The sequence below is a fragment of the Harpia harpyja genome, chromosome 8 (assembly GCF_026419915.1).
Source record: "Harpia harpyja isolate bHarHar1 chromosome 8, bHarHar1 primary haplotype, whole genome shotgun sequence".
In the NCBI taxonomy this organism is placed as follows: Eukaryota; Metazoa; Chordata; class Aves; order Accipitriformes; family Accipitridae; genus Harpia; species Harpia harpyja.
Genome location: NC_068947.1, coordinates 45,519,046 through 45,532,215, shown reverse-complemented (window position 1 = coordinate 45,532,215; position 13,170 = coordinate 45,519,046). Strand labels below are relative to the sequence as shown.

Genomic DNA, 13,170 nt, shown 5'->3' with positions numbered 1-13,170 from the left:
TCAGCACGTGGCATTCCCCAAGCTTCTCACTGCTCCCCTAGCCCAGTTTTCTTATCAAAGAGGTCAATGCCAGGAGTGCTTACAGGGCCCTCATGCAGGTTACTGTGGATGGCTCTTCCCAAATGGGTCTTGCCCTTGGGCTTGGACTCTTTGGGAGTCCAGACTCCTGTGGGCAGGCAAACCCTCACCAACTAGGGCAAAAAGTGTCTCTCACTTGTTTCATGACTCCTCTCAGGTATAAACCATACAATGCCACACGTGGCTTACAAATGCTACCACGTTTGTAAATAAATAACCTGTCTGTAGGGCCCTGGTAGGTGGTTCACAGTTGATATGCATTAGAGAGTAAAACACTTAATATTTTCAATTAAGCACTTGATAATAAGGTTACGCAACAAGCTACAACAAATGCTGAGGGAACCACTGTCCTGTGCCAGGCATACCACTTTGAGAAGACCCTTAATGGCAGAGTTAAATTACCTTTCTCCCTTCCATGATGAGAAAACCACGTACTGAATGTCCCTAAGCATTAAACACTAGAGCATCACTCAGTGCAGACACATTTTGTGCGACTCACCCCCAGGAGTCCAAAAATGGGGATGATAGAGAAGGGCTGGGTCACACCATGGAGCCCTGCTATATGGACAACCAATTGCATTTCCTTCTAAAGGATACAGCGCAATCCATACGACCTTGAGATGCATGGGCTTAAGGGAACAGTTTCATAAATGAGTACAGCAAACATCAAAGAGAACTGAATTAGACAGACAGACCACACAGACCCAAGTGAACTTGAACACTGCTGTCATAGCACTATTTATAATTTTTCTCTCCAGAACAAAAGGAGTCAGTAGGCATCTGTCTATGTAACAAGACAAGCTTCAGAGCAGCTCAAGTCCCCAAATCATTTACTTTTGGTAATTGCATATATTTGCTTTTCGAACATTTCTTAGCGGAGGAGCCCTAAAAGGCTGAATGGTAATGTGGAGAAGTTAGCAGAGAGGGAGGGGGAGATCACATCAGGCAGAAAGAAAAGAGAGGGAAGCTAAATGAAGGCTCCCTACTGCATCTATTCACTTCAGAATAACACAGCCTGCTTTTGCAAAAGGTCTGTAAGACCCTTCACAGTAATTCAGGAGCTTGACATCAGATTTACTTTCCAACTGAAAGGCTCATGAAACAAGTTCAAAGAAATGACTCTCAGTTCTGTCTCTGAGTAGAGCTGAGAGCAGCTTTTTAACCTTGTCTCTTGCACAGTCTCATCTGCCCAGCACATAGTGCTGGTCAAGATTACAGAACATTTTCCTTGCTGAATGCCAAACAAATGTTATGAAACGCATTTGGTGGAACATATATAAACACACATCTTAGTGTTTTCTCATAATAATAGCCCAAAAAAGCCCCAAAACCTGGAGTTGATGGGGGAATGCAAAATGAAATCCTGGTGCATAGCTGGTCTTCATGCCACATTTTAAAAACCTGCTATGACCCAGGAATCTTCGAAGACGTGCTATCAGACACTCAGGCTCCAAATTAGTAAACTAAATATGGGGACTCTCCTCTAGCAGAGGGAGCAGCCACACCATTAAACTTTCTTACCCTCCAAAACAGAGTGTCCACCTTCTGCCTGTTGGGAATGGTACCTACCATGTGCTAACTTGCGAACTGTGTCTTTGAGGTATCTGCTGAGACTGTGGTAGTTGGTCTGCACTAAAACTGTCCCAGGGATTGTTCTAATAATTTACATGTCAAGGCAATCAAGTTATAGTGCCCAGAAACACTCTCTGGTGTTGTTTAATTTACTAGCATAGATGTAGCCCCAGTTTCTTTTGGCCTCTGGCTATGGATCCAGAAATACTCCTAAGTTTCCAGATTCAGATCCATGGCTTCACTGATAGGAGACTCATGCATGCAAAAAAGTCCTCCTCAAGGGCTTGATTTCTGTGTAAAGAAAATGGATAAAATACAGACCAGGTAGCAGAGGTCAGGCTTTGTGAAGTATACTCTAGCTCTCATTACAGCTCTGGGCATGGAGTACAGGGCCCTGAAAGTAGCTTTTTGTGAACTGGAGGGCTTTCAGCAAGTTGGCTATACTGAGGGCCCAGCTTACGCTCAGGTTAAGGTTCTTGTATGGGGCCATAAAGGTGTATTACAGATTCAAGTCATGGGTTGTCTAAGTAAAAAAGTATTCAAATCAAAACTGTAAACTGTCTGACACTGACAAATAAATAGGTATTTGGGAGCACAAGGAGAGATGTCCTGAAAGCAAAAATGATAACATCAGCCTTCAATCAAAATAACAAATAACTTAGGTTTGCCATGGTTTGACAGAAACACATTCAGGTGATGATCTTTAGTTTAGGAAAAACCACCAGCTAGCTGGTGAGAAGCCATGAGAAACAGCTTTTTGTAATATTTATATTTATTTTCTTTGTCTGGCTCAGAGCCAGTTCCCTTAGAATCCATAGTGGTCTCATTTTGGACTTTTCATGGGCGCTGGACTGAAAACTGTAGCTCTAATTTTCCCACTTGCAGAGCATACTGATGAGTCTATCTATTTATCCATCCTAACAATTGCCGGTGTACATGATTTCTTCTATTTCTCCTAGTCCGCAGCAGCTGTCTGCATGACCTGTGAAATACTGCTGTTCATTTCTTATCACTGCGAGGGCTCTGCAAATCCATGGGTCCTTCATCAGAGCTGTGACAACAGATGCTGTGACCAGGCCTGATCTTCTGTTTCCCAAACACCCTTGGAGACGGGTGTTCTTGTACTACAACTCATAATCTGTTTGGTGATTGCCATGGCCAAAGGACAGGAGGCCTGAGAATGAGAGATGTTCAAAGAAGTTGACTGTGGAGACTTAGGGATCTTATAAGGTCATGCTTGAGTTTCACACTTAGTTCCCTTTTTCATTTGTCAAGGAATAATGATTTGTTAAGAATGATGTTCCAACTGAATGATGTTTTTCTTTCATTTTCAAAAGCTGAAAATTACCTGGAATTAAGTCACATCTGTTTTACAAAGAAGATGTAAACAGCATAAGAATAGGGTAAATAAAGTGATCAAAAATACATTTAAAATATACAATAAGTGGTAGCAATTTCAGAGGATTTTTTTGTTACAGCAAGTGGCTCTAAGAGAAAGCAGCCTAATATTCCAGAGTCCCTCAGTTTTCAGGTAAACCTTCAGTTTCTGAGTACTCCAACAGTTACTCGTTTGGGGTCCAAATACCCCCAAAGTATCTAATTTTAAAAACTTAAAACCATCTGAATAATTATATTCCTAGTGAGTAAAATATTTAAGCTTGTGCTCAAACCCCACCGATTTAACAAAATGTAAACATGCACATGAGTGCTTGACTGCAATGTGCTAGGATCACCTTCAAGGATCATTCAAGTACTGCTGCTGGGCTGAATTAAGTCAGAAAAATGGTTGTCAGGATTTGCGTAAAGACATCTTAACCCTGTTAGTCTCAATAGGAGTTGAGCCTTTCATTTCCATGGGGACATCATCTCCCTTACAGGGAACCAGATTCTTCCTTGTGTTGCTTCGGAGTGAAGCTGACACAACTCCACTAGCAGCTCTCACATAAAATGGTGTAATACAAGGAAAGACTGAGTGCCAGATTTCCATTCCTGACCTCTAACATAATGTTGACATAAAGTACTGGTCAAGGTCCCAGTCCCTTCCTGCATCTGTTTATTATCTGTAAAACCAAGTACAGTATTACTTGCCTATTTCCCAGGGAAGCAGTAATGGTAATTTGATTAATAAGTGCAGAAGCACTTTGAGCTTTTTAGATAAAATACACTGCACAAATATTGTCCAGGCCCGTATTTTTACATTATATACTAGTCAGAAAGTGGAAACAATAGAGAGGAATGGATTAATTGCTACATTCATTTAATATACTTCATAAACAGATAAATGCTTCTAGTTATTTGACTTGGCAACATTTACAGCACTCTATAGCAGCAAACCAAACAGACTCACAAGAGGCCGGAGCAAATCCCTGCAATAAAGACTTAAGTAGTAGACAAGCTTTACATTCTTGTTCAGGCTGCTTTTATCCCAGAGCTGCAGATGTAGATACATAAAATACTCCAACTTGCTCTTAACAGTTCTAAACTTACTGAAATTTATTCAAATAGCTACATGGATTAGTTGTGTAGAAGAGAAAGGCAGTCTCATAGGTGAGACTGCATCTTACGGTGCTGTTAAGAAACAAGAACTTTTAAAGAAGCAGGAAAAAACTACTATTTGAGTTGCGTTCAGTCAACTGGACTTTTCTATAAGAAGGTAAATAATATTATCTTCTTTTTCCCTAACGTAAAGGTTAACAACAGAATATCCAGGACACTATGGAGAAGATATGGACATGATGATGTACACTTATGACCATTACATCCGTGGGGCAACCACAACTTTCTCTGCTGTGGACAGGTTTGCTTTTTATCTGTTTCATTAGAAATTAAAAAAAAAAGGTCTTCCTTTTCTAAACAGTGTGTGGCTACACATCGTCTGCTGTGGTACTCAGCATCAGGCTAGTACTTCTGAGGACCAAAGTTCACAGTGCATGTGGCTAATTGTCCAGGGTGGTGTATCAGGAACAGGGCATCTTCATGCACAAGGGGATCATTTGCCATGTCCATCTTAGTAGTTAAAAACATAGCGATGGTAGGCTTGGCTAAATCTGCGCTCTGTAAAGTGTAACAGATCTTCAGTATTGTTTCTCGCCTACCTCTAGTTCAAGCATCTTTCATTTAACTCAGTAAAAACTCAGCCTGAACACCCTGATTTTTCAGGGGATGAGGGACTTATTTTGGCCCACTTTTCTTTGCAGAGAAGCAAGGAATCTGCCTGCATGCAAAGATAAGACCATACAAACTGCAATGTGAATGCTGTAAACTGCCCAATCCATTGCAACACAATTCTAACAGATTTGAGGCCACACTGGGAATTAAGGCAATGCAGTGCACATCGATCCCTTTCCAGAAAATGAGTTAACTACTTTTTCTTGATGAGTCCTGGTCATTACATGACATTTGGTAATCCTCTTGAGTGAGGCCTTATGGCTAGTGAAGTTGTAGTCATGCAAATGGATTCACAATTGCTCTGCTCAGTTAAAAAGAAGCGTCTCTCCCTCCTTACTATGCAGAACTGCAAAGTTTTACAATTTGGACTTAACCCCACAGTGCTGTCTGCCTGGGACTACAGAGATCCTAACAGAGCAGGCTTAAGGAGACTGTGAGCAATCACTGAAACCTGATTGTGGGAGAGGGATCTTGATTCTTTCCTCTCAAGCTGACCTCTAATACATTAACTGTGAGCTATTTCTTTGCTGATGTTTTTTATCAGACACCTCAGTCCAGTATATTAAAGCATTTGTTATCAAACACAGCACAGACAGCAAGGCAAGGTGCGCTGCACTGGCCCACCGCTGCCCAGACTGGCTACAGGAGAAGCAGGGAGAGAAGTGGGAATTTAAACACACCAACATTTCAAGCTGTCTCTAATAACACTCAAAGGAGCCAAGGTGCCTTAGCCACTGTGACGCTTTTAGCTTGCCCGAGTTCACTAGGGATCCCTCAGCCACAAGATTACCTAAAATAAGGAGGCTTTTCCAGAAATGATAACACATTGTCAGACTGCTGCAGGTCCATAACCTTAATTTTCTGGCTAAAATTCATTAGCCTGTTTATTACCAAATGGAAGCCATGCCTGCAAATTTTTCCTACAAGTGGAAGAGTAACTTTCACAGCTAATTGACTCAAAGGTATCTATTTATCCCTTTAGATAAAGAATTTACAACGTTGCAAGGGAATCTCTGTTGTAGTTTTTTTTTCTCTTAAATATTCCCCAGCGCTATTCTTAATCCTTCTTCCTCATGGCTGTGGCAGAGGGTAGGGGAGATAATGCAGACAGTGTGCTCCCCTGCAGCTGGATTCAAGCATCTATCAGATGTGGACCAGGGTAAAGTCAGGAATCACAAAGGTGAGCCTGGAAAACAGAGCAGTTGAGGTATCCACTGCCTCTGAGCAGATTTCTGTCTGTGACTGATGAAGGCTTAACACAGCCTTCAGAACAGAGTGGCAGTGGGGCGACTGGCCAGGAGCAGAGGCAGTCACGGGGATGTACATCGGGAGCACAGGTCCTCACAGGTTATGGGACCACAGTACCTGGAAAGGGAAGAAGCCAACAACAACACATTTGCCCTACCACTACTGTGACGGCAGAGATGAACCTGCAACAGCAGCAGGCGAAAACTATAGAGAAAACATTTTATAAATTGCAATCTAGGAAACTTTTCTGTGCCAATGAACTTTCTGGCCCCCAGCTTCCAGAATGACTAAAACCAACTTGTGTTGCCTGGTGTATGAAGTGAAAAAAATTCCTGCTACACCAGTTCATAATTCAGATTCACACCATAACTCTCCTGGAGTGGTATACTCACAAGAGTCAGCAAAGTTTGTCACCCTAAATGGTTCTTTGCAGCTGGCTGAGGCAGAATAGGAGCAGAAAAAGCTATTCCAAGTCTCGGCCTGCCAGGAGCATGCACACATGCAGCTTGTCTGTGTAAACATGCTGTAGATTTTGAGACTACTTTTCATTTTCAAGCACATTAAACTCGTGTCCATACTATTTAGCCCATGACAGGCAATGTTCTTGAGCTAATGAGAGGCACAAGAAAAGCCTCTGAAGGTATTTTAGTTTAAGCTTTCCTAATCACTTCGAACAGTTAGGTATTTTTAGACTTTCTGAATAAACTTGCAGAAATTATATCCTCCCTTCCTACTCCTTAAGACATTGCATCACTGAGGTCACTGCTGATACACCAATATTTGAGAGAGCACATGATGCCTCTGGCAAAAGCTATAGAAAGTTTAGAAAGGTGGTATCCCCACCTCCTCTTCTGTAATCACTCTCTGTGAGTTTCCATGCCTGTGTATCAGGAATGAATGAAGGAATTGCTGTTCATCATCAGAGGTTTTAAGTGCTCATGTGTGAAAAACAGACTTTAGAAGTGGTTAATATTTACATTTTTCAGTCCCATTTTAAATGGGTCAAAAAGAGAAAACAATTTTCTATAAAGCAAGACAAAAGCAGCTGGAAAGAATTAGCAGAGGCCTGAAGTATCTCTGGAAGCACACTTGGGATTGTGGTGGTAACACTGATGCAGACAGGATGACCTGTGGACATAAGTAAGGGAACATTTGCAGGGAAAGGCAGTATCTTTTGTTAGACAGACTGATACAGTCAAGTTTCAGAGAAGGGCATGGGGTATGTGAAGCTGGTTGTAAACAACTGAAACTGCCCACATGGACATGCACATTGTAAACCCTTGGCAAAATAGCTTCCAAAATTAAAAAAAAAAAAAAAAAAAAAAAAAAAGCTTCAAAGTAGCTTCAGCCTGAGCTCTGAAACATGCTAAGTGATGATGGCATGGCTCCCTTGTGGAGCCTTGTTACAGGGCTGTGGTCTGGCTGGGTTGGTCTCTGGAGTCCAGAGAGCACCACTGGGGAACTCACAGCCCAACCTGCAGCAAGTAGCTTGGACAGGGAGGTGGGGATTACCAGATGTGCTTGGTAGGTGCCACAGCTTGCCCTTCACTGCGAAGTATAAAAATAGCACACGCAGACTATCATAAGCTCATTTCTTTTACACAACTGTCCTCTGCTCCATTTATTTGGGTGATCTGAATAGCCAGTAATTTCTTAACTGCTCAGATATCATCACTGAAAGACAGATCAACACCGAGATACCCCAGCAATAAGTACATTTGAAATGCCTGGACAAGCTGGATACCTACTGAATTCAGCTGAGCTAAATTATAGGGTATTTTAGGCCCCTAATAAGTTTCATATGACCAAAGAAAGAGGATTTTGTCAAACTCAATATGAATAGGAATTCATAGAATTTTTTAACTGAATTGGAAACAGATTGTTCAGCAATATTTGGAGATAAAAGAATGTTCCCTATAGCATCAAAAATTCAAATCTGACAGAACATGACAGCTGGAGAGTAAAAGTGACAATTCAATATTGACTCCCCAAGCCAAGGAAATGCATGAAGCTAGCAATTTGGGGGGGACTTATAAACTGGTGTTAAGGATCTGCAAAGGCAAGTTCATATATATATACTAGAGTATTCCACATAGGGCAATTCCTGCTGGGATCTGCACTCCCACTGAAAAACTTGTAAGGGATCTACCAATTGAAACAGGCTGATAACTATTGAATTAAACACACAGCACCAGTGGTACAAAGTAATTGCCCGCCTCCTAAACAGTTGCACGTATATGCTTAACTTCAAACGCAAGTAATGCAAAAAAAGATAAATTAAGACACTAAATGCACACTTATTGGCCATCAACCATGTGTATATATGCTAAAATGTCTGCAAGTTCAAGTTTAAATTACAGCTTCAGAAATAATTCCATTCTAATATTTTAAAGCATGTTATTAATTCAGGTAACTAAAATACATTTATTTTAAAGAACTTGATTTTTAACTTTACAATATCCCATTTTAGAAAAATGGCTTGACCTCAGCTTTTGAGCTAAAAGTCTCTCTGACAACAGGTGCTAGTTAGGCAGACATTAATTTTGACCCATATAATCCTGTTAATCCACATACGAGTCATCTTTTTCTTTGTCTCTCTGGGTAGCTTAGGGACCAAAAGAGTAATAACTGTCTTTGAAAAGCATGCACATAGTCCAAATGAGGACTTCCTAAAATAAACCTAAAAATGAACCTTGCATTTCATTAACCTTTGGCAACAGTTTTATGAGGAAATTACAGTTAAAAACCATCTAGGAAAGGCCTAAAGAAAACAAAAAATAAACACTACATAAGTAAATGCAGACTTGCTGATGAGTATGAGACAGACCCAGTTCCAAATGACACTCAGCACAAACTGGTGAAGTAGCATAGTAAATTTCCAATAAAAAAACTCAGTTAATGAAAGCTGAAATGAGGTGCTTTATACCTACACAGACCTTAAGAGTTAAATTAATCTTATTCCAAGATAGAGTCACCCAGTCAATGAAACCATATAAGAGCAGTTAATAGCAAAATCTGGGCTCAGGTGTTCTCAGCACATCCCTGAGAGGCAGCAGGTTCTGCACCAGTTTCCTCTCTGTTTGGAGCTGGCCACCAGAAAACCAGGACTGTGCAGGGGTCTTGTAAAGCAAGCTCCTATTGAACCACTCCAGCAGCATTACCTGTCCTGTGCCTCAGGTTTAGGAGATAACTATTAGCAGAATCCAAACTTTCAGAAACCTCTTGGAGTACTACCCACTACCAATTTAAATGATGGCTGCCATCTGCAAGGACTGTACTCTAGATCTAAACTCCTGCTAGCCAGTACCAAGCAGCCTAAATTGAACATTTGCTCCACAGCAGGACAGTATTTGATCCTCTGACCTCATGCCTTTTTGTCAGGGGAAAATTTAACACACAATAAGCTAAGGTGGAAGTCTGCAGCCTGTTGCAGCTATTGGACACTAAATCACTGGCTTCCACTGTTGAATCCTGCTGCTCCAGTCACACTTCCTACTAACAATTGTTAGCAGGTATCGTATCACTCTCCTCAGAGAGAATACAGACATCCAATTACTCACAAACCAGGAAGAACATAAACTCTCCTCACACTCATAAACATTAGTCTGCCTCACACGTGACTTGTGGAAATCAAGGATGAGAAGTGAATTTAATTTCTCTCACTATTGATTCCTTCACATCTTTAATAAAGGACACTAGCTAGAAGACCTAGTAGTGGAAAGAAAAAAACAAGAGTGAATTTTGCTGTGTAGATAACTCCCCACTTAGAAATGGCTTGAAAATCACCCATTTATTTTACTTTGTACACATTCCTGAGCAATACATGACAATAACTTTTGACAGAACCATCCTTTTCATCTTAGTCACTGATTTAAAGTCAGTTTAGGATTGATCCCCATCAAGAGGCATCATCTTCTGAAGGATACTCAGAGACTTAATTATTCAGAGCTGATTTTTTTTACCTTGTAAGGAAGTATGAAGGAATTATAACTATCAGACATATTTAATCTCATTCCAGCCCATAAAAACACAAAGCACTCAGAAGGCAGTGAGCTAATGGCAGACAGAAGTTTTTGTTGCCACGATACCTGGTGTAATGTTATTCTTACTTGTATAGTCTTATCTTCTGCAGTTCTGGCTCACTAATATCTCTCTCTTGTCTCCCTTTCATGCAGGGATCGTCAGTGGAAATTCATTGTCTGCAGGATGACAGAGTATGACTGCCCATTTCAAAATGTTTAAAAAGATTGAGTGTACCCCACTTGGAAAGCTTGGACAGACAGGGTGGGATGAAGGTCAGCAATTACAGGAGAGGCAATTAGGCTCACAAAAAAAAGTACCAAGACTCATCAGCTGTCTGCTGAAGATACAATTATTTCCCTCTGGAGCTAATAAATAAATTGCCAGCCCACGTGCTTGCAACAGTAATTTTGGAGGATTCCTTCAAGCTGCACTGGCAGTTTTATCCCCCAAATAAAATTGCTTCTGACATACACGTTTATGATACACAAGTCTATGGCGTATGCACAGCTACCTTTTTTATATATACATATAGCCATTCTGAACACATACAACCTCCTTTCACATAGAAACTTTGTATAAATTGCTTCCCAGCACAGTCACTCCAAATGAGGTGGAAACATACTATAAGCTTTCCAAGATCCACTAGACTTTCCTGTCTTCTACTTTGTACTTGGAACCAACCCAGCGATCCCTACCAGCTTCTCAGCATTTAGTAGCTGGAAGTGTGCTGAAAGCAGCATCAGGAGGTCTCTGATGTACTGCATCTGGCGTTACCTGTTACAGCCCTCAGCGTAACTCTACTGCAACAAAGGTCTGCCTGCACAGGGGAATTCCAGGTATTTACAACACTGGAAGACATCAAAACCTGATTGAGAGCAGATCCATCAAAAACAAAAGCCTAACCCAGATTTAGTGAGAGTCTCTTTTATATTGTCTTAAAAGTCTCTAATGGCATAACTAGCCAGGAGCTCTACTCTGGGCAAACCCAGGAGTAGGTCAGGCCGCTTGCATTCTCAGTAAATATGTATACAGCACTTGTCAGGAGTCTACTTTTCAGGTGGATTGGGTTTCCACTACGGGTGCCTGTAAAACATCCATCTGCCCTCGGTAATATATTCTTGGCTTAGAACAGACAAATAAAGCTAATGACTTAGGTGACCTCAGTTCCTCTAACTTGCAGATCTCATTCCCTGTAAAGGATAAGCTGACCATGTTTCAAGACTGCACAGCACTTGCGCAGCTGTAATGCAACAAGAAAGACTATTGATCTCTTCCAGGAAGATATGAGGTAGGATTTTTGCTCTTGAACAAACCAGAATTTAGGGCTTAGTTTCTTAGCTGATGAAGTCAATGGCAAACCTAGCAGTGGCTTTGGCAGTGCTGGCTCAAGGGCCACATTGACCCCATGTACCAATTTAAGGTTATGAAGCTTCACAGGAAACAGTGGTGTCAGTCAGTCAGTTTCCATGGTCCAAGCATTTTTAACATATTTACTAGCATACCCTCAAGCGTGAGCATTGAAACTACACTTGTCCAATAAAAGAATAATAGGTTTTGCATTACTGTAGCCTTGTTCTTTCTTGATTTTACTCACACCAGCTTATTAACTTGCACACAAAGAAAGCCTCTGTCATTCTCAGACACCGTGATGGTGATTAGGGAGTTTCTGTGAGAGCCAGTTGCTATGACATGTAAGTAACAGTGGCAAAGAGAAATCAAGAGGCCTAGGGAAGCTGGAGAAGCTTGTTAGCTGACACTGGTAGACAGGCAAAGGAAGCCAAGGGAGTTCCAAACAGGAAAGCACCAGAAGAGAAGGCACTGTAATTAGGGGAACACCTGCTCTAGATGGACACCTATCTCCCACACACCTTTGTCTTGACTACTTAGGCTGCTCTCAATTCTGTGCGCACACCATGGGCTCATGGAGGCCTCTGAAGGGACAGTGCAAGATCAGCTTAAGCTGATATAGATCCACAGCACCACAGAAAGAAGCAGTTACGCTCTGTTGTCCACTGGAGCTCAGTGTCATACTGTCCCATATGCCACCTTTCTCCCTCATCCCTGTCCCAATCACTTCCACCCATGCTCTATTCCCAGCTCCACCCTAGCAGTGTATCTGTGTAGGATACATTTCACAGGACTCCTCTTCAGAAAGTTAAGTAATTCTCAGATGAGGAAAGGCGTGGGTGTGAAACAGAATGTATCTTGGGGGAAGGCAGAAATGGGATGTGGACCAAAAAAAACCCAAAAAGCAGAACTGAGGCAGGGAAAGAGTGGTTCCTGTGAAGTCCTAGGACAGCTGGTTAGCAAAGCTAGGAACTGAACTTAGTTTTTATCTAAGTTTTTATCTAAGTTGCAGCATTCACTTCTAATGTTTAGGTAATCTTTTTGTGTGGGAAGACATTGCTCCAAAGCTGATAAGGTTCCAGCCCAAATTCCTCAGCACAGAGCAAGGTGATGACAAGCCTGCCTTGCAAAAGTTTGCTGGCTTCAAAACCTGATCAAGCCTGCTTTGACTTTCCTAAAGCCATTCTGGAAAAGAGAGCGTTTCAACCTGCTTAGGATACCTTACCAAACCTGAACCACCTTTCACTCGTGCTAACACAAACCAGATGCCATTGCAGGGAAATGAACAGAGTTGTGCCTGTTCAGACAAAGTGCAACAGAGTGCAGATGCCCTGGTACGGGGAGCCCACAGCACTTCTTCGTTCTCATGTGTTCCGTGGCACAAAAGCACCCCACCTACATTTAGGCTATACGGAGTAAAAGTCACCCTTGATCTGAGAGCCAACACAGAGCCTATGCATTACTCAAGTCCCATTTAGGCCTAACAATTTAAATAAACCATTATTTTTTAATAAATCAAACATCAGGAAATAAAGTCTTATTTATTTAATAAATAACAACAGTATGGGTGGAATTCAAACATCTGAGAGAAAAGCACTCTTTCGTAAATGCTGAACATTGCCCCAGTCATGCTACAAGGGCTGCAGATGGCATACTGTCAGCACTGACAGTGATTTTTTGAGATAAACTAGGCCAGGGTAATCTTTGCATTCACAAAGGGAAATGCAGTAAACT

At 41.5% G+C, this 13,170-nt stretch overlaps 1 protein-coding gene across 1 annotated transcript in view; it reads left to right on the top strand.

Moving 5' to 3' along the window:
* The window catches only part of DPT (dermatopontin), a 28,602-nt gene extending 16,954 nt beyond the window's left edge, over positions 1–11,648 (top strand). Inside the window, exons 3-4 of the mRNA XM_052795096.1 lie at positions 4,340–4,447; positions 10,242–11,648. Coding sequence (XP_052651056.1) covers positions 4,340–4,447; positions 10,242–10,308 — 175 coding nt within the window. The 3' untranslated portion in view covers positions 10,309–11,648. The remainder of the gene's footprint in view (positions 1–4,339; positions 4,448–10,241) is intronic.
* Positions 11,649–13,170: the final 1,522 nt, after the last annotated feature.